General features: G+C 41.4%; 3 protein-coding genes across 3 annotated transcripts; 2 read left to right on the top strand and 1 right to left on the bottom strand.

The window, feature by feature from the left end:
- Positions 1–2,898: 2,898 nt before the first annotated feature.
- Positions 2,899–5,724, top strand: LOC117430221 (glucose-dependent insulinotropic receptor-like). The gene is made up of 2 exons (XM_034050057.3): positions 2,899–3,945; positions 5,217–5,724. The coding sequence occupies exons 1-2, from the start codon at positions 2,976–2,978 to the stop codon at positions 5,231–5,233; spliced, it is 987 nt and encodes a 328-aa protein (XP_033905948.2). The 5' UTR covers positions 2,899–2,975; the 3' UTR covers positions 5,234–5,724.
- Positions 5,725–8,447: 2,723 nt separating this feature from the next.
- On the top strand, positions 8,448–11,672 carry LOC117412280 (RNA-binding motif protein, X-linked 2). Its single transcript, XM_034020503.3, has 6 exons — positions 8,448–8,561; positions 9,399–9,514; positions 9,857–9,908; positions 10,011–10,140; positions 10,442–10,625; positions 10,977–11,672. The coding sequence occupies exons 1-6, from the start codon at positions 8,557–8,559 to the stop codon at positions 11,501–11,503; spliced, it is 1,014 nt and encodes a 337-aa protein (XP_033876394.3). The 5' UTR covers positions 8,448–8,556; the 3' UTR covers positions 11,504–11,672.
- Positions 11,673–15,470: 3,798 nt separating this feature from the next.
- Positions 15,471–25,834, bottom strand: LOC117430638 (E3 ubiquitin-protein ligase Siah2). Its single transcript, XM_034050912.3, has 2 exons — positions 25,187–25,834; positions 15,471–17,154 (listed from the first exon to the last, which is right to left on the bottom strand). The coding sequence occupies exons 1-2, from the start codon at positions 25,628–25,630 to the stop codon at positions 16,603–16,605; spliced, it is 996 nt and encodes a 331-aa protein (XP_033906803.3). The 5' UTR covers positions 25,631–25,834; the 3' UTR covers positions 15,471–16,602.
- Positions 25,835–26,401: the final 567 nt, after the last annotated feature.

Raw genomic sequence — 26,401 nt, forward strand, 5'->3', positions numbered from 1 at the left:
AAGTATTAAGAGTCCAGAGTCAGGAAAGAAACCTCAATTAAAACGCATCAATTTCAAATATTTCTTCAGGAGGCATGACGGCTAGAGAGTTTGTTCCTAAGCTTCCATCTTCACAAAGTTGTCCGCAATAGCCGGAGAGCCCTTTGGTACAGATGGTGAAATGCAGAGAACAGATTCCTGAAATACAAAATGAAAAGTCATATTTTCATATACTGTTGGTGTCAGGTCTCTTCAGCATACAATACAAAATGCATTTACTGTTTACTGGGCTTTGAAATCATCACCATAAAAACATGGCAATAAAATTGCACAATATTATTTGTCATGACACATGCAGTATGGATAGCTACATATCGTGATACAGTTTGTTTTGTCCGCAACAGGGCTGCAGAATTCAGCCTATGGACAAATGTTTCATAAAATACTCATCGTTTATCTTCCGTTTATCTTCCAGACTCAGTGATTTCTATAGTTTTAGTCACAATGAATACTGTTGCGCTGAGAGGTAAAGGTACATTTGCTCCAAGCCGAGTGTGAGTGTATAGTTACACAGAAATGTGCTAGGGACATCCACGCTTAAAGCAGATGTTATTTAGGAGCAAAAAAAAGTCAGAACTCCATTAATGTGCATGTAAAGTAACGATTTAAAATGAGATATGTTGCTCAATTGGTATTCTCCGGTACTGTATAAAACACAAATAAGGTTAATAAATTTGAAAATAAAGGTCTGGTTTCTCAACCTCCACTTATTGAGGAAATTGTAAATCACACCTTCATTTACAAAAAAAACCTGATTTATCAACCTGCATTGTAATTTTAGAGGACATTTGGACTTTACAGCATAGTGGATAACAGTGGGCACTGTACTTAGCAGAACAACTAGTGTTTAACAAGACTATCACTTGCTTTTTAGACTATATGTATGTGTTTCTGTGACCAGGTGTGTTTGACAGCAAGTGTGCGTTTGTGAGCAGATTTGTGTGATTAAAGCGTGGGGGTCTGCACCTGAGCAATAAGATGCATGAACAGATGTACAAGTTAGGAAATACCACTGTCCAAAATCCACTAACAACCTACTCCCAACAACAAGTTGTGCCATTGATGGCAAATCACCAGCAACACCTATACATCTACAGTAGCAACAACGTGGTGTAGACCTGGTTAGAGAAGAGAGAGATTTGTAATAGTCTCTTCTTACCAGTGAAACAGCAAGCACTATCGCACTAAACGCTAACAATAGAGAGGACTGAATGGAGCTGAAACTAGTAGCTTTGAATAGCATTCCTAAATTGTGCGTGAGTGTTGTGTTTGTTCTGACCTGGGTTATGAAAGTGGGGCTTCAGTGTTTCAGCTGAAAAGGTATGCCAGCATCACATGGACTGGGTTGAGTATTAGGGGAAGACAAAAAACTGATCAATTCAGTCATCCAGTTTTAAGTGGCATTAGAAAGCCTTTCATGAAATGTATTGTTCAGTCATAAATAATTTAGTTGCTTTTCAACAGGAGAAAGACACTGTAAAAATGTTTTAGTTTTCACATCATTTCGTAAAGCAGCTCCATGATAAACTTTGGGAGTGGTTTTGATGACTCAAAGTGATTGATGAGCAGATATTTGAGGCCTCCCAGAATTAAGTTGATTTGCATTACTGTTATTACATGTATTTCTGTTATCCAAACTAACTGAGACCAGGGGGGGTCTGGATAATCAAATTGTTCTGATAATCGGATTTTGACAGTGAAATGTTTTACCCGACTTTCCCAATCAAGAAACCTCATAAAAAGATGTTATTCACCCCTTTACCTGTAAAAAATGTAACCTGCAATACTGCACTGTTCTGGTAACAAGGGACTGTTAATCAAAGTTTTACTGTGCTTGATTTCCCTGTTTTATATAGGAATTAATTACAGGTCATTTTGGAAGTAATCCTGCTAGAATTAGGATAGCCACCTTAACCAATGGGATGGTAGACACGGGCTATTCCACAATGAAATTAACTATTTGCTGTTTTTTACAGGTGATCTGATGATTAGCAGAAGAGAAACCGGCCAGAATTCTTCAAGATATAAACACAGAGAGCATGCAGGTGTGACTAATTAGCAAACTGGCAGCCATTCAATGTAAACAAATATGAGCTGATGCGTTCTAATGAGGCTGGAGTGTATTAGAGAGATAAAATGTGTCAACACGTATGAAGGCTCAGAACACAGTTGTACGCTGGATCATAGCAGCAACCAAGATCAATAAAAAGCGTACTTATCACAGAAAATGTGTTGCTGTCTAGCAACCAAGAAGTAGCCAGCGAGGGGAGGGTTCTATTTGGTACTGTCAAAGACTGATGTTTTTAATCAGCACTGCCCAAAACCAACAGACTTACAGGGAGAGGGAGAGAAACCGCCCATTACACCAACCAAAAATAATTATTATTCCTCAGCCTTCACCTCTAACACTTATGAAGAAAAGATGTTATTTTGAGCACGAAGGCATTCCAGCAGTAGAGGCGAAGTCTGGACTGTTGTCAGATTTCAGTCTGTGGAGGGCTGTGGTTAAAACCCTTGAGGTCACAGAGGATTCCAGATGCTATAAAGTGACTTTAAACAGTGTTTGAGATACTAGGCTGCTGAATAGGAATAGAAGAATAAGAAAAAGGAGGAGAGCAGTTCAAACACTTGATTGCATATTTGTGCGGGCATGTGTGATACATGCATGCTAACTAAATATTAATCTAGATGCAATATCTGCCACAATGCAGCAATGTAATCAGGATTTTAAAACAGCTGATGTCCACTGAAAACTGTAATCAGTGTGTGAGAGGGCGTGTCGGTGTATGTGTACACTGGAGAATTCACAGGAAATGCAGTGGGAAGAATTTAACAAACGTCACTTAGCCAGGACAGCAACAACATTCGGACATGACGGGCCTGAAAGCATTTCTGTTGCTGATTATGAAAAAGAGGATGCCTCCTAAAACAGCAGTATGAACCCTAACATCATCGCCTGGATCCTGACCATTTCGTCTGTCCTCATCATTGGCACCAACCTCCTGATTGCAGCAGCCCTGCTGCTCCTTATTCAGAAAAAGGGGAGCATGAACTGGTACTTTGTGCTGAACCTGGCTGTGGCCGATATCCTAGTGGGAATCGGCATAACTGGGATCGCCACAGAGCTCTTCAATGCCCATGCCTCTATGACACATAAGACCGGATGCCTCTTGCGCATGGCCTGTGTGACATCTCCCTGCGCTGCCTCCATCCTCACCATGTTTTTGATTGCCTTTGACCGCTACCTGGCCATCAAGCTGCCCCTCCGGTACATTAACATCATGACCACCCGCACACTGGCTGCATGCCTCTCTGGTCTGTGGTTATTCTCCTTCTTGGTGGGGTTTTTGCCCGTGATGGTGAAGGATCTCCAGAATGAGCAACACTATGACGGTTTCTGTGCCTTGTTCTTAGTGGTGCGCCCCAAGGACATGATTATTGTCTTCTGCGTGGCATTTTTTCCTGTCTTCTTGGTCTTCATATTCTTCTACTGTGACATCTTAAAGATTGCTTACTCGCACGAGCGGCAGATCAGAGTGGCTCAACGTGCAAGCTCCCACCGAACTCAGACTGGACACTACACAAGAGACATGAAAGCCCTGCGGACAGTGGCTATCCTGGTGGGCTGTTTCACCATCTCCTGGACACCCTTCTTTATGACCAGCGTCGTACAGGCATTCTGTGAGGGATGTCATCTTTACCAAGTGATCGAGAACTATTTGTGGCTCATAGGGCTTTCCAACTCCCTGCTCAACCCACTTGTGTATGCCTACTGGCAGCTGGAGGTAAGGGAACAGGTAGGAATCATGTTTGCCCAAATGAGGGTCAGGATCTTTCCAGCATCTGCCACCATTGCCAGAGTCTTCAGCGTTGCTCATATCCCCACAGAAAACAACCAGAGGGAAGGTAAATGAACCAACCATATCTACTGTGTATTATTTTCTCTTCATAATCCACGACCTTTCTCTGTGTTTCTTACAGTCAACCCTGCTTATAAAGAATGTAAATGGAGCATTTAAGATGATACAGGGTTGACTGCAATGTTTGAGTTTCTTAGCACATAAAATAGCTTCCATTGTCTATTTACTGTTCTTATGTTTCAGATTAAACATCTTTGTCAATTTGCAGCTAGAGGTACTAAGTCATTTTCTTCTTTGTTTTATTTTTTGTAAAAAAAAAATTTTGCATCAGATGCGGACGTGGGTGATATGCATGATTTTTCATGTTTTCTGTCTTTCAGATCTTGAAAGCATCATTACCATTTCAAATGTTCTTTGCTATTTTTCAATTGGTTTTGCTCCTGTTGTTTTCCCCTGTATTTCCATTTCTGGAATGTGTGTGCGTGTCCTATCCTCACTCGTCATCAGTGTCCTTGGCACTGCAGCCATTACATGACACCACATAGTTTATCTTTGACCGTTATTAATACACAATTAATGACTGTTTACATTCAGGTTCTATAGCACCGAAACATAGATGTTTAATGATATTTTTAAAATGCTAATCGTTTTAGAATCGTGTACTATTGGTTACGGCTTGTGCACCTATTGATAAGGCATGTTTCATGCCAGCCATTCAATAGAAAAAATTGGTACAGAGGCCGATTCTGTTTTAGGCTTCCTGTGTTATTCCATTAGTATAATGAAGGGGAGAGGGATACAGATGTCTTTATTTGCTTTATACAGTCCCTGAAGTTAGAGCCTGGCTAATAGCCATCATGGTACGGTGCCTCATTGAGGACGGGGGGGCGGGGGGGATTGGTTGTCAAGATCATAAAATAATTAATCTCAGGATTTTGACATTTCAATTGACTTGATTTTAGACAGTCTGTCCTTGTTCCTCTAACCATGACTCCTGCTTTGCTTTAATGAAGTATGAAGGAAACAAACTTGAAAGAAATGTGTCCAAATAGGAAGGCTTATGGCAATAAAATAACCTTTCATGTCACAATTTCTAATTATTGGTGGTACAAAATTACAGTTAAGTGTATGAGCTATTTGATTCCTTGGATCCCTGTAGTGTGGGCTTATACAGCGTGTGGGGGCTGCTGGTTGACACTTGGGGGGACAAATACGGGCGACGGGTTTCAGGTTGTGCACCCATGCATTGTACACAGTATGCTACAACAAACATCAGATTATTTAATCGACAACACCATTCTTTTCTTGTCTCATCAGCTGTTCCTGCAGTTTGATCCAGACCATTTGCTATTCTGCAACACTCAGTAATGGAACCTGGACAAAGAACCAAAAGAATATTTGCAAACACTTGTCTTAAAAGGAGCTCTGATTAGTTTGTGCTGAACACACTGGGTTGGCTCAGTGTTTTAGCCCCTTACAGAGACTTTGTCTTAATAGCTGGAACCTGGGTTAAAATCCAGCACAGATGAAGCAAAATGTAGCTCAGGGAACAGAAGTAAACCTTAAGGCCCAACTAAGAATTCATATTTATCCATAAAGCTGTTGTTATTATACTGAATGTACACAATTTGTTTCTGTATTTTTAATACTCCATTTGAAATATTAAACAGCAAATATTTGTCTATGTTCAACTTGTATCGGTTTCTTCATGGAATTGTATAGAATATTTTTAAAGAGGAGACAAATATCTATTCAGGGATACCAGGGTATTTGGTAAGTAAGGGCTCTGAGTGGCTTTCACAAACCTGTGTGTTTATTTCTGTGGCTGAACTGTCTAACTGTCCTGTCTAAACATACTTTGTTTTCTTTATTTATATGTTCTAAGTTTCAATTAATGCTATAGGTCTGACCACCTTTGCGTCTTGTACAAAACCTACAGTGCCCTTATCACAGCATGCTGTACCTGTTTGTGCTGCTGGGGGTAAAGTTCACTGAGAATTGCTCATGAAAATGGTTTAATATCTTCGGAAATTGGTTTGCATTATTCCCATAACATTTCTAATGTCTTCCGGCTGTAGCTGCAGGTAGGGACTGATTCAGTGAGCGGACAGCAGCAGGCAGTTCCATGCAATCTGGTCCGCAGGCAGCAGATAACGCGGGGCTTTTTGTCAGCGGCTCGAGCACTCTGCTATTCCTTCTCCCACTCATACGACTGAGATGACGGCACGTCAGCAGAGCTTATTGAAAACAAGCTTGCAATAAAACGAGTAATAAAATAATTAAAAAGTCCATAATGGAATAATAAAACATTAAAAAAAACACACTATATAGAAAACTCCCACCTCCCTCCAGAGCTACCGTCCTGTCTCCCTCCTACCCTTCCTCTCCAAAACCCTCGAGCGGACTGTACACCGCCACTCTCTGCTTGACCCTCTCCAATCTGGCTTCCGCTCTGCTCACTCCACTGAAACCACCCTCCTGTCTGTCACCAACTCACTTAAGTGTGCCCGAGCTGCCTCTCTCTCCTCTGTCCTAATTCTCAACCTCTCTGCTGCCTTTGACACTGTTGATCACTCTATTCTACTATCATCTCTTGCTGACCTGGGGATCTCTGGCACTGCTCTGGCCTGGTTCTCCTCCTACCTCTCCAACCGCACTTACCAGGTAACCTGGCGTGGAGCAACCTCCACACCTCACCCTCTCTTAACTGGAGTCTCCCAAGGGTCAGTCTTGGGTCCTCTCCTGTTCTCTCTCTACACCCGCTCCCTGGGCCCCCTCATCGCATCCTATGGTTTCTCATACCATTTCTATGCTGATGATGCTCAGATTTTCCTCTCCTTCCCCACCTCTGACTCCACCATCTCCTCCCGTATCTCTACCTGTCTGTCTGCTATTTCCTCCTGGATGCACTCGCATCACCTCAAACTCAACCTCTCTAAATCTGACCTCCTTTTCTTTCCCTCCTCCTCCCCCTCCTCTGATATCTCTATCTCTGTTCCTCTGGAATCTACCACACTCTCTCCCTCTTCCTCAGCTAAGAACCTTGGAGTCACCCTGGACCCCTGCCTCTCTTATTCCCAGCACATCTCTACTCTGGCACGCACTTGCCGATTCTTCCTGAGAAACATCCAAAGAATCCGACCCTTCCTCACCAACTATGCTACCCAGCTCCTGGTCCAGGCCCTGGTACTCTCCCGCCTAGACTACTGCAACTCCCTCCTGGCTGGCCTCCCTGCGTCCGCCACCCGTCCGCTCCAGCTCATCCAGAACTCTGTTGCCCGCCTGGTGTTCTCTCTGCCTCGCTTCGCCCACGCTACTCCACTACTCCGCTCGCTCCACTGGCTCCCGATCACCGCTCGCATCCAGTTCAAGACTCTTGTACTAGCCTACAGATGCCTTGACCAGACTGCACCCAGCTACCTCCAGACCCTCATCTCTCCCTACACCCCCACTCGACCTCTCAGCTCCGCCTGCACTAGAAGACTAGCTCTACCTCCGCTACGCTCCCCTGCCTCCAGAGCCCGCTCCTTCTCCACCCTTGCTCCGCAGTGGTGGAATGACCTTCCTACAGATGTCAGGACTGCCCAGTCCTGACCACATTCCGGTCCCTCCTTAAGACTCACCTCTTCAAACAGCACCTGTAGAACTCCTCTGTTTGTATCCTGGGACACTATCACCCTTCATGTAAATGTGCTTTATTTTGCTCTTATCTGCCCCCTATTTTACTGCATTTAATCCTGTACTTCAGAATACTGTAATCTGCCAAGTGTTTAACCTGTAGTACTTTGTATTTAATCATATCCTGATGTAACTATCACTATTTAATCATATCCTGATGTAACTATCACTATTATCTGCTGTATTGTTGAATTGTGGTTTGTCACACTTGTACTTTGCTTGAACAAAAGTTATTGTATTTCTTGCTCTTATTGTATTACTTGTATTGTAACACTTGAAATGTATTTGCTTACGATTGTAAGTCGCCCTGGATAAGGGCGTCTGCTAAGAAATTAATAATAATAATAATAATAATAATAATAATAATAATAATAATAATAATAATAAACTGGTTAAACAAAAAACGTTCAAATTCTGTAAATGAATTACAGACCCAATATACCTTTTTGATGCCTTAAAATGAACATTTACAAACAAAGCCAAATTAAATCTAACAGAATCAATTCTTCGTCCTGGACCGGCTCATTGATTTAAAAGGTGACGGTTACGATCGGGGTATATGGGTGTGTGTCACATATTTACTTTGAATTATATGAGAGTCCATTTTTTTAAATAAAAATAAAGTAAAATGATTCAAAATCTCTTGTTATCCTTGATGGAGTTTGCATACTATGCTGTGAATAAAGTTTAACGGCTGTGTGAACCTGTCCTTTGTCTATCAGGAATGTCTTCTTATTTATAAATAATTTTTAAGGGATTTCAAAGCGAATATTACATTGTCCTCTGTAGCAGGTCTTAATAATATTTTTTAAAAAAGCTTTCAATTACTTCTGCAAGAGACCGCTAAACTACATACGTCAACTCCGATCACGAATATTCAAACCGTTTGAAATATTCATGAGGTATTTTTCGCTCGTTGCACGACCCGGAAGCAGAAATAATGCAAAAGGACGCAGGAAGTCGAGGTTGAATTTATATCATGAAGTAAGTTGAATTTAGAATCTTTACGAAAGTAGTTATATATATTTTTTATTTTTTTTACAAAAGGAGATCATTGTGAACTCACACTCTCGTCCAACTACCCGCAACGAGTAGGAAGCTGGCGCTGAGGCAGTTTGTGTACTGTGTGTATATTATAAACGCAGCGTGTAATAACATTGGAGTTTTATTCTGCTAAATCTAATTAAGTAACTATTATTATTAGGACGAGCTGCAAAAAACGTAACGTGTTTGTATGGCATGCAAATGTATTGACGGATATGTACCGTTGCAACGTGATACTAACAGTTAGTTTGTAATGCTCCAAAGCTCTGCTTTGTTGTACAATTTAAGGGCTCATTTTATTCTGAACCCGTGTGTTTGTTTTCTAAAGAAATTCAGTTGTATGTGTGACCAGTTTCCCTTTTGTTCTAAGCTTTCCTACCCAGTTGTTGGATAGAGACACAGTTAGTTGTATGCATTTAGTGTACTGGTAAAATCGAGTGGCGTATAGTGGGCGGGTATGAGTTTTCTGGTGTAGGATTAGAAAATTGTTATCCAAAAAAACAATTTCTGTTTATTTTATTACTTTATCTATTTACCATCAAGTTGTGACGAACAAGTTATAAATTAACATGGTGACACTTTTATAACACTATTTTAAATGGGACAGCACTGCATGAGATTGGATTTGAACCTTGGACAGGTAAAAAGTCTGACATTGGCTAAGATTCAGTTAAGAGTAATAAACTCGGTCAACGTTTCCTAAGTGTTTAAATCTTTTGATTACATGCACTTGGGTTGAATATGGTTGGAAGCCAACAAACGGTGTTCTCTTTAAAGTCCTCTTACAAAGGTTAAACTGATCAATGAACTGAACCAGAGGGAAGCACAGCTTGGCATAAATGAGAAAGTCTCCTGGCATGCAGAATATAAGGACAGTGCCTGGATATTTATAGGTAAGTTAAGCCATTTCATGGAGCAGCGTTCAAACTTGTTAATTTAGTAATCCTGCAATAATAAACCCTTTTTTAATGTGCAGAGTTCCTTGTGTTGTGTCAAATAAGTAGATATTATTTTTTAAGGAATATATAGCCTAGGGTGCTAAAATATCATCTTATTTTCATTCAACTTTACTGATATTTTCTTCATTTGTAATGTGTTTTTCATAAAATGTATATTGCCTGTTTAATAATTGAATTATACTGTTAAAAGCCATCTGGGTTTGTAAACCTGTTTTCAATATGTTTTCTTATTGATCTGTGCTATTCACCATTTTAACTGATGTTTCTTTCTGACAGGTGGTTTCCCGTATGACTTAACAGAGGGGGACATAATTTGTGTGTTCTCACAGTAAGTTATTTATTAACTTGACACAGTTTGCCATTTAAAAAAATGCATTGATTTAAATCTACCCTTTCCACAAGCTTATCTCTGATGGAATTTGTCTGGCAGGTACGGTGAGATCGCCAATATCAATCTTGTGCGAGACAACAAGACGGGAAAATCTAAAGGCTTTTGCTTTATCTGCTATGAGGACCAGAGGAGCACAATTCTGGCAGTGGATAACTTCAATGGAATTAAGGTAAACCCAGTCAGTAGTTGTGAATCAGATATTCTTTCGGTGGCAGGGTAGTTAGTTTTGGAGTCTGTCACACGCACAATGTTATGCATTGTGTGTCCCAATTTGTTGCAGCTGGATTATGTTTTAGGTTTCTTAAAATAGACTTTTTTTATGTGAAATAACATTTGTTGAACATTCAGAAATGGGGATTTAGAATAGGCGACACATAAATCTAAATAAAAAACAGCAAATGACTAGTTAAAGACTAGCAGGAAGTTGAAAGTGTTTCTGGTCCTCACAAACCTTTGTTGCTCCTTCACAGATAAAGGGCAGAACGATCCGTGTGGATCATGTTGCCAATTACCGTCCCCCTAAAGATTCTGAGGATTTGGATGAAGTGACAAAACGAATACGGGAAGAGGGCTGTGCCCCGAAAACCCCGCCTCCTTCCTCTTCAGAATTCGAGGAAGAGGAGTGTGAAATGCCAGACAAGAAGCGCAAGAAAGGTAGAACTCGGGACCTAACGGGGATTGGACTTTCAGATGTTTCATATTTTTGCCAAACCAAAAAGTTTAATGAATTTTGAGACCATGCATCTTAATGTAACTGTTTTCACGCTTGTATGGATCTCGCTAGGATTATTGCTGTATTATATTCTTTGTACAACAGTGGAATATACTTAGTGACAGCAGGGGCTGTATCTCTTATAGAGAAAGAAATTAGTCCCTTGATATTATAGGGTGGATATCTCCCTTATAGATTCCCCCCTAATAACAATGAAATTAAAGTCTCAATCAGTATTGCAAAACAGCTGTTATATTTAAGCATTTTTTTAATCTTTTTTTTTTTTTTTCCAGAAAAGAAAAAGAGGAAGAAAGAGAAAAAAGAAAAAAAGAAGGCCAAGGAGGAGAGGCGGGGGGATTCAGACAGCCGAAATTCACATGGCAGGGTGGCAATGCCATCCCTGACCCAACCCACCGTCAAAAAAGAAAAGGAGGATTCTGGGTATGACAAGTATGCCAGCACCAGTCGCTTTCCGGATTCCGAGAGATTTAAGGAGGACAGGAAGCCCTGGAAGGAGAATGAAGGAAGAAGCAGGGAGTGTGAGAGGGGTGGGGTCCGGTACAGAGATCTCCAGGGCAGCAGCAGCAGCAGTCGCCACCATGATGGCAGCCTGCAGGATGGTAAAGTTGGTGAGAAGGAGGGGGATCGGTGGTATAACAGCCAGCGGGACTCTGACAGGGGCAGGAGAGAGGACAGACACTGGCATTCTGAGCACTCGAGCCAGGGAAGCCGGAACAGGGAGCGGAGCGACCCGTCTGATAGAGAGAGATCAGCGAGAGGCAGGGATAACAGTCGAGACCAGGAGCACTGGAGGAACTGACCTGGACCGATTTATTTCAAAAGTCTGGTTCTCCTAGTTTCTGTACTGTTAAGAATAACATCAGAAGAAGATGTATATTTTAGACTGGTACTTTTAATAGGATGTTTTGTTGAAGTTATCAGAAAGCCTTGTATGTGTGTAAATAAAATTATCCTAGTCATGACAAATATATCAAGCATTGGTAATGATAGTTTGTTTGGGTTTATTATTACCCCCACCTTACCATGAAGATACCCAAAACAGAAATTGGGCTGATGTTTAGGTATGAAGTACATATAAATAAAACTACCTAAACCACTTACTAACATCTGACCCATATATCTTCAGGTGACTTAAGGGCATATCCTTGGTCAAACAGTAAGCATGTGAGTTCAAAAAGCAGCAAACTGAACAATGCACCCCATCCCCATCCCCATCAATGGCATAGCCAACACTTCAGCTATGTAAATTGTATTTAATTGATTTGTAGTGAAACTGAGACAGAAACAGGTTAGATTCCTACTGGTAATACATGACTTTTTTATAAATGTTAACAAAATTAAATAAGCAAACGTATTGTAATATTACACAATTTAACAGAAAAGTAATGTCATGGATGCTCAAAAAAGCATCTACATAATTAGGATTTGTAAATAAAAACAAGAGTACATTAAATCAAAACAATAAAGAGAATCCTTTTACTTTACAAACAATAACCTGCTCAACAGGACGGCCACAGTATTTTTTTCATTGCCAATGCACACAAAATTAAGTCAATTTTACCCTAAGCCCACGTTCTAAGATATAAATGTAGACAACTACATATTGTTTCTTACACAAGGGTCATTTGTGGGCACCTATACTTAAAATCTCCCAGCAAAATGCAAAGCTTCATTGACACCAGGGCAAGAAACGGCTGAATATGGTAAATATTTCCCAATATTGGTCATTTTTCCTACTTTGCATCCATTTTAAAATAAATTCAGTCTGCAGCATGTTGTATAGCATTATGAGATCTGATAAATATTAAGAAATGATATTAAAAGATAGCACTCAGACGTGAGCCGATATAGGATTAAATACACATAGAAAAAAAGTTAAATGAAAGCAACTTCCATAGTAAATGTATGGCTGTCACTGTAGGCAACATTCCCATCTTGTAGAACCTTGTCTTTAACACTCCCATATACTGATGGACAGCATTGAGGTGTAGTGTATTTATCCATTGTTCTCCAAAGTACATGTTACAGATATGATGCGTCTCTTATGGCTGAGACACACTCCCCTAGAAGTCAATGCAGAATGCACTTGTCAAATGTACAGATCACCAGGCATTGGGCAGTCCTGAAGCATAACACACAGGTTCAAACTGGTTTACATTTTAATGCACAGCTTCAGGTATATTACTAATAGGCGATATACCAAACAGTTCTGTATGCCTTTAACATAGGGCACAAGGATGCAGAAAGGCAAGAAAATATAGGAATAGCTAAAATTGAGAGCAACAGCTGGAAGTAAAAATAATTGTTGTGTATCACTTTAAAAAGCTTTTATTCTGATGTCAAAATATATTGTTGACGAGACGTGTTGCCATCTATACATACACTAAGACGCATACTTCTGCCATGCATGTGTGTCTCGCCTTTACAATCCCACGTCCCAGCCTATGATCTGGTACAGTTTCTGTCTCTTGACGGCATGCGACAGGCTGCAGTTCTGTATTCCACGGTGGACTGCTGAAACTCAAAACTACAGAATAGGGAGGAATGATGGAAGCATCTAATACACCAAACTGAAAAGTGGTATGTGCCAAAGTCTGTTTTTATTACCATTATAGTGTTTAATTAAACAATTACTCAGTTGTGTATTTGGAATGATACATTATAGCACTGAATCTAGAACCTCGCCCACAAACCTAAAATGTAAAAATATTAAAAAGCGCTACAGAAGGTTAAATGCTACAAGAAATCCAATTTCCCATCCGAATATAATTTCATGGGATTATTCCTGATGCCACAGAGTCCTATGCAGGACCATTCAAATTTGAATGAATAGTTAATGATTATGACTAATACATTTGTGTCAATACAATGTAGTGCATGGACACGATCAACCACTAATTTAGACTGTCCAAGAGTGTCAAGCTTCTATAGGTTTTCCAACCGAGTTCTGACTGATTTGAAAAAAATAAATTGCCTATTGTTTCACAGATAAACTGTTCTTCTAATATCATTTTTTGTTGTCACCATTTAGACAACCATCAATTTTAATATGAAAAAGTTTATTTTACTAGGAGGAATGCCATTTGAAATCCCACCTTAGCAAAATGTTAAATATATTTATTAATAACGATAAAATAATAATAATGTCACGAAAGGAAAAACAAATCTAGCCCATGTAATGTTACAAACCACGAATAATACTTTTTGCAATACACTGAAAATACTAATTTGATACAAATAAAGAACAATTCTAAGCAACTGTGGCTTCCACAAAACATACAATAATTTATAACTGCAATCTGTTCAAACCAAAATGTATTGATGTATGGCTTTCTAAACTGAAAACAAAGCACACCAGGATGGCTACTACTGAAATTGCGGTGTGTGGTAATAGCAGGGCACTGGTACCTGGCTTTCAGTTTTGTAGTAAAAGGCTGCAATGCTGTTGGCGGGTCATTCAAGAGCGACACAAGAAACTTGCTGTATTGCACCCTGGGTCTAGTGAATCCCTGAAGCCTTCACAGAAAATCCATGGTAATAACTCTACCCCATTGTTAACAGAAGTGCAACAAACTATACAGATTCGTCTTTCTACTTAACCATTGAACAAAAATGCATGGAAACAACACCAAGATTTACGAACATGAAAGAATGCAAATATATACGATTTTCAAAGCCAGACCGATGCAAATTCCCGTTTGAATAAATAGAATCCACAACTTCCTGGACTTCAAGCGTACACCTCCTACAGCTAGTTCTGGTAGACAAGCCTTCTGTTTAATAGCACTGGCTTGCCTTGCAAACGTGCAGTGTATCACGGATTGCAGTCAGCTATCAAGTAAATAGGGCCCTGCTATCTATACAATCTGTTCATTTAAACCATCAGGGTCAGGCTAAATACATGAGAAGAAATATCACTTCAGCCATAACACTCTAAAGAGATGTGGCTGTATAGTGGCTGTATAGTGGCTGTGTACAGAAAAAGCTTGATTGCCTGCAATTCTGAGGATGACGGATTCATTACTGAATACCTGAATATTATCATGTGTACAAGGGGAGAAGGTAACCTTAGTGCAAGAATGCCCATCATGCTTGGCAGTAGTACTGCAATATAGAACTAAAATAATGTATGGGTCAGAATATATAATGCACTTATAAGTGCATTAACAGTCCAAAACCAACAAAACATTTTATTATTGTGTGATAATAATCTATAGTCCGACTCATGTTTCAGTTTAGTTTATTCACTTTGCCCACAGTTTAAATATGTTATTTTATATATCCTATGTTTCTTAAAGCACATTGTTTTCATTCATAAACTGTTTAAACAATGTATATTTCTCCATCCGCCCCCAGTGTATGCACGCAGGACACTGAGGGAGGGGATGCTGGGCAGACTCGCCATGCTTAGACCACATGGCTATACTATGCGATATTGCTGACACAACCTATACTGAGTGAAATTATCATACGTTAGTGATGGTAAAACAAAAGGGGGGATTATATTAAAACATGTACAATGGATGTTTTGTGTTCTTTTATTTTGCTCCTCTTTTAAAACATCTCCTTAAATTATTCTGTTATTGAACTGAACCTCACTGCTTCTGAGTTTTTCATCACTGTTTGGTAGAATGTCCAAGTCTTTTTTTTTTTTTTTGCAAGAGTGTTAGTGGCATTTTTAAATGAAGCTGCTGACCCTGGAAGCACCATGACGTAGGATCATGCATATTATCGGAATATACTTTCCATATACCTCCATAGGTACATAAAGATTACAAGAACGTATTTTTTTTTTTTTTTTTTTAAATATAGCTTTCTGTTTCCATTGCAACATAGTGTGTGTGTATGTAAGTATGTATGTTATATATACACTTCCCAACATTTCAGTATGTTGAACATACCTTTGGCAAGGGAAAGTGTGTTTGAAAACAAACAGTGGAGGTACTTGTAGGCATTTGATGTCATAGTAATTACACACACACACACACACACATCTCTTGAGCGTTCATCTAAGGTATTATGGTGACAGCATCAATGTCCCAGTGGAATATTTTGGAGCTCTAGAAATATTGTACCGATTGCCGAGGAATGCTGCGATTAAAATGACTGAATGACATTTTCTGCACCTAAACTCTCTGCCCATAGGTCCTACCTTTTGAAGAAAACATTTTCTCAGTTCAGAACAAACCTATTCCTCACTGCTATTACTACGCTACCAAAGTGACTGTAGCCTGATATTTCCAAAGTGCCTCGAAGTGCCCTCTGCTGGAGCTTGCCTGCTCTGCATCACATAATGCAGAATCAGTTTTGACCCTACCTAGCGGGACCATTTGGGATCACCATTAAAATCACAATGATCAGTCTCTCTCCTGCTCTCCACATTAACTTGCAGTCTTGTGTGCACATTGTGCAATTTTACTACCTATGCACAGTACACAGCTTGGCTTCCACACACTTGCATGCACACGCAGCCACACTGATGCATACTTACATGCACGCACAGAAACAGGTGCCGTACACGTCCACACCCTTGCAAGCATGCACACCCAAACATCAGTGTACAAGACGACTGCATGAACCCGCAAACATACCCGTACAGGTCAGCTGACTGCTGCAAATTTGTAGAAAAAAAAAAAAAATGTAAGTATGCAGCATTATAGCAACGCCAGATGCAGGCTCACAAACACAAAATCATGCCTGTCCTCACACAGGTTACTTGACATCAGAGCAGTTTGCAGCAGCCAGTCACCCTTGCAGAACTCTGCAGAGCTTAGCAAGATACCTCCCCCTACGGGGTTTCCATGGTGAGAAAAATCCAAAGACCCTCCTTTGCCTCCTCCTGAGGCAGGTTCCTCTTTCTCTCTCAACTTCCACACTCATTGCCAACACAACTGCTGCTCAGCACATGGATATAGTGACATTAATACCCAGGTTGCCATTGTCTGCAAAGAGGTGGGCAATGGAGGTGTCAAAGACCAAGCAGTCGCTGTTCATGATAGCAGAGGCCACGCCGTCGTGGATGGACCGAGGCGTGGCCTCCCACGTCAGCCGACGGCGGTTCCCGTTGAGTTCCAGGCGGTAGGCAAAGTTTTCGGCCTGTTTGCGGGTCCCAATGAGCAGCACGATGGCGAAGAACTGCTGGTGGCCCTCGTACTTCTCCTGCTTCTCCAGCACCAGCATGAAGTGGTGGCCGAAGCAGGACTGCATCATGACCCAGTCGACGGCCCCCGGCAGGTTGATGTCCGTGGCCAGGAAGACGATATCCTCGCCCTGCAGCGTGGTGATGCTCTTGTGGGCGTGCATCAGGTGGGGCATGACCGCCTCCAGCGAGCCCTGCCACTTGCAGGAGGCCCCCGGGCAGGGGCAGGTGTACGGCCGGAACTCACACACCTCTTCATGCTCCGGCTTCTCGCTGTGGTGCAAGGAGAGCAGGCAGCCGGCTGAGGCATACTGTAGAGAAGAATGAGAGACGGAGAGAGTCGATGTTAGAATGTTCTTTCAATACACCAGAGATGTCACCTCCTAAGAGGTTCATGCACAGATCAGATCGTGAGCTTAGATTCCTAGCGCTACAGCATATCACTGTTGGTCACGATTTTGGAATTATTTTCAGAAATTTTAAAAGCAGTTTGTGTGAACTCTATAGAGTGAGAAAAAAACATGATGAAAATAACAAAATAGATACATAAATAGGAAACTTAAAGGGTACATAAGGACCTTTTTATTTTATTGTGTTACATGTTCCCATTGGTAAATCCATCTGAGTTACATATGTGAGCATGAGGAAGATGGGAAATGTAGTTCTGAGAGGTTCATGAGGGTACATGTTAAGCCATCTTGAGGCAGGGAATGCAATTTAAAAAAGTGGTCAAGGGGGCTCCCGAGTGGTGCATCCAGTAAAGGCGCTCCGCTTGGAGTGCAGGATGCGCCCTATAGCCTGGAGTTCGAATCCAGGCTATGTCATTGCCGACCGTAACCGGGGGTTCCTAGGGGGCGGCGCACAATTGGCCGAGTGCCGCCCGGGTGGGGAGAGCTTAGGTCGGCAGAGGAATCCACGGTTCACCGCGCACCTGCGACCCCTGTGGTCGATAGGGCGCCTGTGGTTCTGCAGTGGAGCCATTCAAATCTGTGTTGTCCTCCGGCACTACAGGTCTGGTGGCATCGCTGTGGATCCGCAGTGCGAAAAATGACGTATTGGCAGGAGCATGTTTTAGAGGACGCGTGTTCCAGCCTCCGTTTCCCGAGTTATCAGGGGGGCTGCGGCGGTGAATATTTATAAAAAAATAAATTTAAAAAAACCAACACACACACACACACCTTACGTAAACAGTTGTAGCAACACATGGGAACATGTAACACAATAAAATAAAAAGGTCCTTATGTACCCTTTAATGTGGTACAATGATGCACACGGTGACTGAAGGGGATACACCAAATTGTTCACATAGCTAGAATAACGTGTCTTTGGAAATTCAGTATTTGGAGATTTGTAAAAGGACATGCTCTCAGTAAATGAAACGGTGGCACCCTCTTAGCATAAAATCAACAAAAAGGGAAGCTTACGTCACATTGATTCAGAGAAGCGCTTCATAAAACCCAGGTGTTGAGAATGTATGGCAGAGATGCTTGATTTAACTGGCCTTTCGCTTTGCTGTAAAACTCAAGACACAGTCAGCGGGAAGGGAGGCATTGAAACCTCTACTTTAGTGGATTAGTTCTTGACATGCTGGGAGGGTGGCAGAACGAACGCTGTGTGTAATATGTAGGTCAGGTATAGGTCACAGAGCATCTCCTTACTGGAGCAATACGGGCTATACAGATTTGTCTGTGCTGCTGCACTGTAGCTTTAAGCCAACCGAGAAGGAAGTAAACTGAAAATGTGTACTATTGGTGAGAGTGTAAGGGGATTGCATACGGATTTATTTTTGCTGATTTCCTGGGTTTGCCCATCTAGCATCTTAACCAAACAACACAGCCTTGCACTATAAAAAAGGGAAAGATCTTCAGGATGATGATGATAAAAACGCCAGAGAGAAGGATTATGAAAAAGAGACATCACCATTCTATTAAAAATCAATGATTTATTGAAGTTTATGAAAATATGCCCTTCTGCAAATTACATATGCTGTGCTCACATGATGAAATGCGATGAAATTGCAAGATGACTGATGAGGCAAGATGACTGAATTAGTAGAGAGTGGTGTCCCAAGGCAGGGAGGGAGGAGAGCCTCAGTCTGTACTGTTACAGCTAACTGATTAGCCTGGGTCTCCGGGGGGGGGCTTCCAACAGCTCCACTCTGCATGACTGAGGTGACGGCTCTCTTTAATAAGCTGTAAAGGAGATGAAGCCAATGACAGCAACCCCTCCTACTGGGCACACAGACACGCTCCCTCAATGGGAATCACAAGGGTAGCCTAAGCAAACACACTAGGGGGGAGTGCCAATATTCCCACCCCTAAAATACACACACCAATTTTCTTTCTGCAATTGAAACTTTATCAGATCAGTCTGTTTTAAAGATGTGAAAATCTTGTGAAATGAATTAAAGGAACTTCTGGAATTTCTAAGAGGTTGGAACAAAAAATAAAAAGAAAAAAGAAAGCGCTTCAGAAGCGCAGCAGTGCAGAACACATAGATTTAGAGCAGATTAAAAACTGTTTAAAAGTAACAGTATCAGGACGAGAGGCTCTCTTCACAAAGAGAGGCTCTGCAAATGAAGATAGTATTATTACTGCTAAAAAAACATTTTATTTAGTGATCATTAACGTCACAGGATGCAAAAAAAAAAAAAAAAAGCCTCAATACAGCCAGTTCTTCATTTAATTCACATCAAACTTCACAAATAGCTTACATACTTCTTGCCAAAACATTTGTCTAAAAGTCTGTTTCAGTGCCCCCTAGGTTTAGGACAACCAAAATTCCATGTCATCTCTATCACACCGGGCCCATCACAGAGAATTGAACCTTAACATGATTCTAATTAGAAAATGCCATTTTTTCCAAGTCCTAATAAAGTCTCTGACTCGCACCTCATACAACATGCAGGCATATCCAGCACAGTCCTAATCAATTAAACAAAAAAGCTTGGCATTTTATAGTAGGATCAGAACTCGCATAGCACTAGGGGCCTGAAAATAGTTTAAAATAAAGACAATAGGATAATACCAAGACACAGAGATTAGTGTAGGATCCCATACTAGTTTGGTGATCACTGCCAACATCTCTAATCATAAGCCATGTCTTGAAGCTTCTGATGTTGTTTAAAACTTACAAAACAAGATGTAAATGTGCAGCAGTAAAGCCTGCCTAATCTAGTTAACAAACACCCTGGTGTTAAAGACTCACCTTTCTCCCTTGCACTGGCAAGGCTCGGCACACTTGTCTCCCTGGACACATTGTCCTGCGACGAGGCCTGCCAAACAGACACTGCAGTGGAGAGAGCTCCTGAAGGAGTGACAGGCACCCAGACGGACACAGCATTGCATTCAGCGCTCACACACCACTAGAAACTGCTCCTAGAGCACATCAACTCAATACTACAGACAGGCTAGTTCACACTCTACACACACAAGTCTTTGCAAATGATTTAGCTGTAAACATCCTAAATAATTAGACACACACACACTAAATACCAATTACTGTACGCAGTTACGGTGACAAACCACAAATCAGCACCCAGCTAACTCCAAACCATGCAGCCACTCACAATCCTTGAAATGCTCCACGCACAGAGCTGGAAGCACACAGCACTGCTGTGACAACACCCTGCAGCACAGAGAGAGAGAGAGAGAGAGAGAGAGAGAGAGAGAGAGAGAGAGAGAGAGAGAGAGAGAGAGAGAGAGAGAGAGAGAGAGAGAGAGGAGAGAGAGAGAGAGAGAGAGAGAGAGAGAGAGGAGAGAGAGAGAGAGAGAGAGAGAGGAGAGAGAGAGAGAGAGAGAGAGAGAGAGAGAGAGAGAGAGAGAGAGAGAGAGAGACGGCCATCGCCAAGTACAACGCCCTCCTCCACATTCCTGTTCTCTCCTCCCTCCATACCCTCCTCGATCTGGGACACTACGATTCAGTAAGAGTAACCTGGCTGTCTCTCTCATCTTTCTGTTCTCCCCAGTGCATTCAATTTGCTCGCAGTCTCGTAGAATCCTGCCGCTCCATCCCCAGAAGCCCCGACCTCCTCTCCGGTGGGATTGTGGATAAACGGGCAGACTCAGAGCCGTGGCTGAGCTATTAAGACACCTCTCTGCCTGGTTAACACACAGCAGCATCCCCTCGCTCCTGCAATCACTGTCACACAGCAGTTAATATTGAGATCGCAAGCTCCTGATGGCTCCCACACACACACACACACACTGACAGATACTGCACTCCTAACAGTGTAAATGGCTACCTAGTTATAGCAGCAGTGAGTGCCAGTAAAATTAGCAGAGGTTAGAAGAGGTGGGACTCCTGTGTGAGGAACAGCTGGATGCACCCTCCACGTACCAACAATTAACTGCACTCTTCAAAACATGAGGGCACAGGTGTCAAAGGAAACAAGTTACTGATAAAATACATGCCATGAAGAACAGTTTCATGCACATGCCAGGTCTAAAATTACAGGTGCCAAGTAACAAGATACACCCCTCACCTGAATAATAATACATTACAAAACAAGCGACGTTTAACAGCTAATCAATGAAGCATGTATTACTATAAACAGAAACTGGATATATTCCTGCCCTTAACAGCGTCTCTGAACCATATTACTCTGTCATTAGTGTCATACATTGCACAGCAAGTGAGGAATATACAGCATCTAAAAAATAATGCAGCAGCCACCCAGCCCCCTCAGCACAGGGCAAAGGCCAGTAGAGGTGGCTCTGGGGTCTGTTGTCTTGCCACACACTGTAGGGCTGCTCAATACCCGACAGGCATGCCTCACATGGTTGAGCTGCGGAGCTGATGAGATTTTCAGGTTGATAGAGTGTGAAATCGAGAAGACAAAAAATAAACAGATGACCTTAGCTTCTTAACCTCAGCCAGACAATGCCTACTGCCATTCAGACAATTCTTTGCCGGTATCACTCTGCAGGGTTTTGCTTTAAATATCACAGATCTTATAAAAGTGGTGTTGTGTCACGGATTCATGCTGTGTAACTAGGATACAGTAGCAGGGGAGAGAATGTGGGAGGCTATTGCAGATTGCACCTCAGTTAATCAGATTAGTTGAATAAAATCACACATTTTACATTAAATAGATTAATATTTTCATGATCAATTAAACATTCTAAAACTGGTCCAGTCTTGTTAACCGAACTATTTCCAAATAATTAAGTTGTTCTTTTATACTACATGCTAGCATTATTATTATTATTATTATTATTATTATTATTAATAATAATAATAATAATAATAATAGTATTTTTTTTATTGTTTATTTTACACAAATTGCTTCATTGGGTAAAATGAAATACTTTTAAACGCTTGTATGCGTTAATTGATCTATTAAATTGCAATATTGATCATTCAAAAAAATTGATAAATCAGTTCTTGCTGCTCCAATTCCAATAGAATTGGTATTCCAGATTCTTAGGGAGATATCCTAGGTAAGCTGGTGTAACAGTTTGAGTATCATGATAAAAGTACCATTCTTCAAACAATTAAGCGATATCCACTCCCAGATGATACGCTCAGTAATTTGCACTAAATGATGGTCCTTAGCAAGCATTATCAAAATACAGCATCAGTCTACAAAAAGATCTTCCACGTACACTTTGCTCAGGCTTCAAGTATGCAGTAGAAAAATGCAAAAAACAGCAGTGATGATGGTGATGGATAGTAGGGTAGAAGTGGATCGATTGCTCAAGTGTGACTAGGTGAGAAAGCCCAGTAGCACCGACACAAGTAGAAGAAAAAGGTGTGCATATGAAAATGGTCTTTTCCTTCACTTTGTTCATAGGGACACAAGTACAGCGTTAACCCTTGTATACCAGAATTAAGATCATTACAGTGAAGAACAGGAACGGCAGCAATACCATAACAGACACAATCTGCTTAGCCCCATATTCCAATACCATCACTCTGTGATGAAGAATGCCATTACCAAGAGGACAAGTGGATAAGAAATTCAAGAAATATATGCACAACTATAAAGTGTGCCTTGCATAGTTACATAAACTCTACTCTAGTATAGAATACTGCAAACATCATCAGTCAGCCAGGGATAACATTCAGAACCTTTCATCTACCAGCAGTCTAGATCTACTACTACTGTAGCACACCTACTCTTGAGATTCAAGACACAGGCATACCTCCAGAGTCATGGGTTTGCTTTACTTGTTTATAAAATGCTACCTTTGTTACCTTCTAATACGTCTCAGCTAGTGACAATCAACTCTAACAAACACTGTGCTTTTCCCTTCAAAGTTTGAGCAACTATATAAATGTCTCAAAATGTATTTAAAAGAAGTATGCACACACATTCATACAAAAGACACATAAACCTTCAATCTTTTTAGACTTGATAAAAGGGCTTCACCCCAATCTCTGCAGATGTACAGCAGATGAGCCCTCAATCAGTGAGCTGTCAGCAACACTCACTCACCTCCTCCCACCACACACAGACAACGTTAGGGGATGCAGGCACAAGTGGGCTGTTCACATGCAGCTCACACACACACAAAGAACATCTCTCCACATACAATCTTTAGTATTTCTCCTAACCTGGACCCACGCAGGGACCAGCTGGCTTTCCATACAAAAAAATGTCCCTTCCATGCTGCAGATTTTGTCTCTTTCTAGCTGCTCTGCCCTCAAATGCATATTGAGCACTGGGCTGTAGTATTATCTAGGGATGTAAATAAGACATTGCATAGCAATGCCCCAGAATTTCAATCTAGAAATAAGAGTCTCACTGTTTCTGCTTTAATTGAACTTAGTTAAAGATCATTACATTTAATATTAACATGGAGGAAATGCATATGACAAATCAAACACATGAATCAGTGAGTGAGGAAGAATACAGTCCTAAGCAGCACCACTTGTACTGTATGAACATTTAACCCCTATCCTGACATGCCACTGGAGACTGCATTCCCTCAAAAATAACCTTTGCCCAGCTGCATTAATATTCTTCGTATAGGTTTATGGAAATATGTTTACCACAGTAAAGATATCTTCTGGAAATGTGTTGCATTAGAAGTGCTGCAAGCGAGTGGGAAAGAAACATTTATTACACAAGCAGAGATCATGTTTCTCAATGCCACCAGTCTGGATAAAAGCAGTCCTAATGCTTAAGTAATGTAATCAAAATCCTATAACAAATCAATTACAGAAGAGGCCGTCGTTTGATTTGCTTTCAGATTATACAGAAACGCAACCCCACATGCCCCATAACTGTCTTAAACAGTTCTAGTAAGCAATACCAGTGCTACGCTCCTCCTCCACACAGATGTCTAATCTCACTCTAGTTTAAACAGCATGTGTGTAAGGGGGTGGGTGGTTTGGGGGCTCAGTAAGCTTGTTATAATGTCTGTTGGGTAGGAAAGATAAAAGGATACAAACTACAGTTACCAGCCCAGGTCACATCATTCCAGATTCGTGTTTCAACCACTTTGGATTGCATTGCTTTCTATTGTTTAATTGCACAATTATTCCAACAAACATGCATTTTAGGAGATTTTGTATTTTTTATATAATTTACTCTAACCCCTACAGGAAAGAAAAAAAAAACTGTAGACTGTCAACAAGCACTGTTTACGCTTGGCTGCACAGAAAGGTAAATGATGCAAAATGTGCTAAACAGACAGAGGAATTCTCAGGAGTGTAAAACTGAACACGAGAGACGCTGCAGCAAAACAGTAGCGTAGGTTCATTTCTGTCGAGTGCCTGAGGGAGATCAAACACTGCTGTGATGACATTCACCTTCTGAAAGTCACGAGTTAGTTTACACTGCTAGTGTCAAGGGAAAACCGAAACAGCACTGAAGAACTGCACAGCGCTGTAGGAGAACAAATAAGCTTACTGTAGCTTAAAAAATATACAATTTAATAAATGCCTATAGGCTGATCCACTTATTCCCTGCCTCATTAAGTACACCACGAGGACCGTTTCTTAGGTCTGAGCCGTTACTGGACACATTCCTCAAATGTCAAGTTGATTTTCTCAACTAACAGCTGTCCTGGGAAGACCACAACCCCCCAAAAAGAATTTAGGCAACAAGACGCCTAAATACCCTGCTGCATATATGTCCTCAAGACAGCATAAATGCAAAAGCGAAACAAACTTTGGTAACATTAACTTCATTCAGTATCGTACTAGACGATTAGCGTTTTCGGCTTTTACTAGGTGTGTTTTAGAAATCACAATATTGTTTAATCTATTGTCACACTGTTTTTGAGAAACCTTTTTCCACTGTCATTACCTTAGTGTGCTGGCTGACCACAAAAGTTAGAACAACTTTTTTTTTGTTTTACTGGATACGTAGACAGACGAAGGTTGTCGTCTTACCTTGCAGGGGAACGGGAGAGTGGAAGCCACTTTCTCCATGGCCAAGTTCCTGATGCTGGGGGTTAGAGGCCCGCGACAGGTGGGGCAACAGCTCAGCTTTTGTCGGCACTGATTGCACACTAGGTGCCCGGCCTGGCATTGCAGGATCGGTGGCAGCACGTAATCAAAACACACCGGGCACTCAAAAAGAGCAGTAAGTTCCGCGGCCTGGCACGGGAGGACTGCGGTGGGCAAAGAAGCAGCGGCAGCCGGAGTAACTGAGCCTGCTCCGGCCGCTGATCCGGCCACTCCAGCAGCCGCAGCCGCTGCTGCAGCAGCGGCGGCGGCAGCAACTGCAGCTGCAGCGGCGGCGGCTGCCCCAGCAGACACACCGTGCTTTCCACTCCCTGCTTTCCCGGCCCCGAGTCCTCCGCCTCCGCCGCCCGCAGAGGACGGCCGGCTCATGGCGATCAATTGTGTTCTACTTGGTGCTCCAGCAGAGTCTCGCAGCCCGGATCCCCCACCTCAAACTCCGGATAGGGACAGCTTCCCTGCTCCCCCAACAATCTCTGAGTCTCCTGGGACACAACATGGCCGCTGCCTCTTCATTGGCTAAACCTACTTAAAGAATAGTAAGCCGATTGGACGCACCTGTTGAGATTGGCAGCCTTTAAGCCACTCACAAGACGCTCCCTGAGTTCCACTCCACAATATAAAAAAATAGGCGGGGTTAAACTGGTTTTACAACCAGGTGCATTCTGGAATCTGTAGTTTTTTTTATAGTTACAAAATGCGCGCACAAGGTGCATTTAAAGGGCCATTCTACAACTACTGCAATTCCAACATTGCTTTGAATCAAATATAATAATAATAATAATAATAATAATAATAATAATAATAATAATAATAATAACAACCTTGGAAATGTTTTTTTTCTGAAGTGTTTGAATGTGTCTAATAGGCTATACCAACTGCTTTTGTTATTCAAAATGCTAAATATCATTGTCATTCAACAACATCGTTTCTTCTTTTGCACCTCTGGATCAATACAGTGAACACAGCAATTCCGTATTCCACTTAGTTTTGTAATTGTATGCATTTTGTTTTTTGAGAGATCACTTGGACTTCGCACGGTACACGTTTGCCCTGTATCCTATGAATACTTTCTCTTGAACAATGTTAATATACTGAAATGTTCGTCAGTTTGATGGATGCTAAATGCACCTAAGCTTTTTT

This window comes from Acipenser ruthenus, chromosome 26 (assembly GCF_902713425.1).
Source record: "Acipenser ruthenus chromosome 26, fAciRut3.2 maternal haplotype, whole genome shotgun sequence".
NCBI lineage: Eukaryota > Metazoa > Chordata > Actinopteri > Acipenseriformes > Acipenseridae > Acipenser > Acipenser ruthenus.

Coding starts and splice junctions, on each gene's coding strand:
- LOC117430221 (XM_034050057.3), top strand. CDS start 2,976: ATGAACCCTAACATCATCGCCTGGATCCTGACCATTTCGTCTGTCCTC.
- LOC117412280 (XM_034020503.3), top strand. Junction 9,515..9,856: donor CAGTGCCTGGATATTTATAG/GTAAGTTAAGCC, acceptor TCTTTCTGACAG/GTGGTTTCCCGTATGACTTA. Junction 10,626..10,976: donor AGACAAGAAGCGCAAGAAAG/GTAGAACTCGGG, acceptor TTTTTTTTCCAG/AAAAGAAAAAGAGGAAGAAA.
- LOC117430638 (XM_034050912.3), bottom strand. CDS start 25,630: ATGAGCCGGCCGTCCTCTGCGGGCGGCGGAGGCGGAGGACTCGGGGCC. Junction 17,155..25,186: donor CTCTCCCGTTCCCCTGCAAG/GTAAGACGACAA, acceptor TCTTCTCTACAG/TATGCCTCAGCCGGCTGCCT.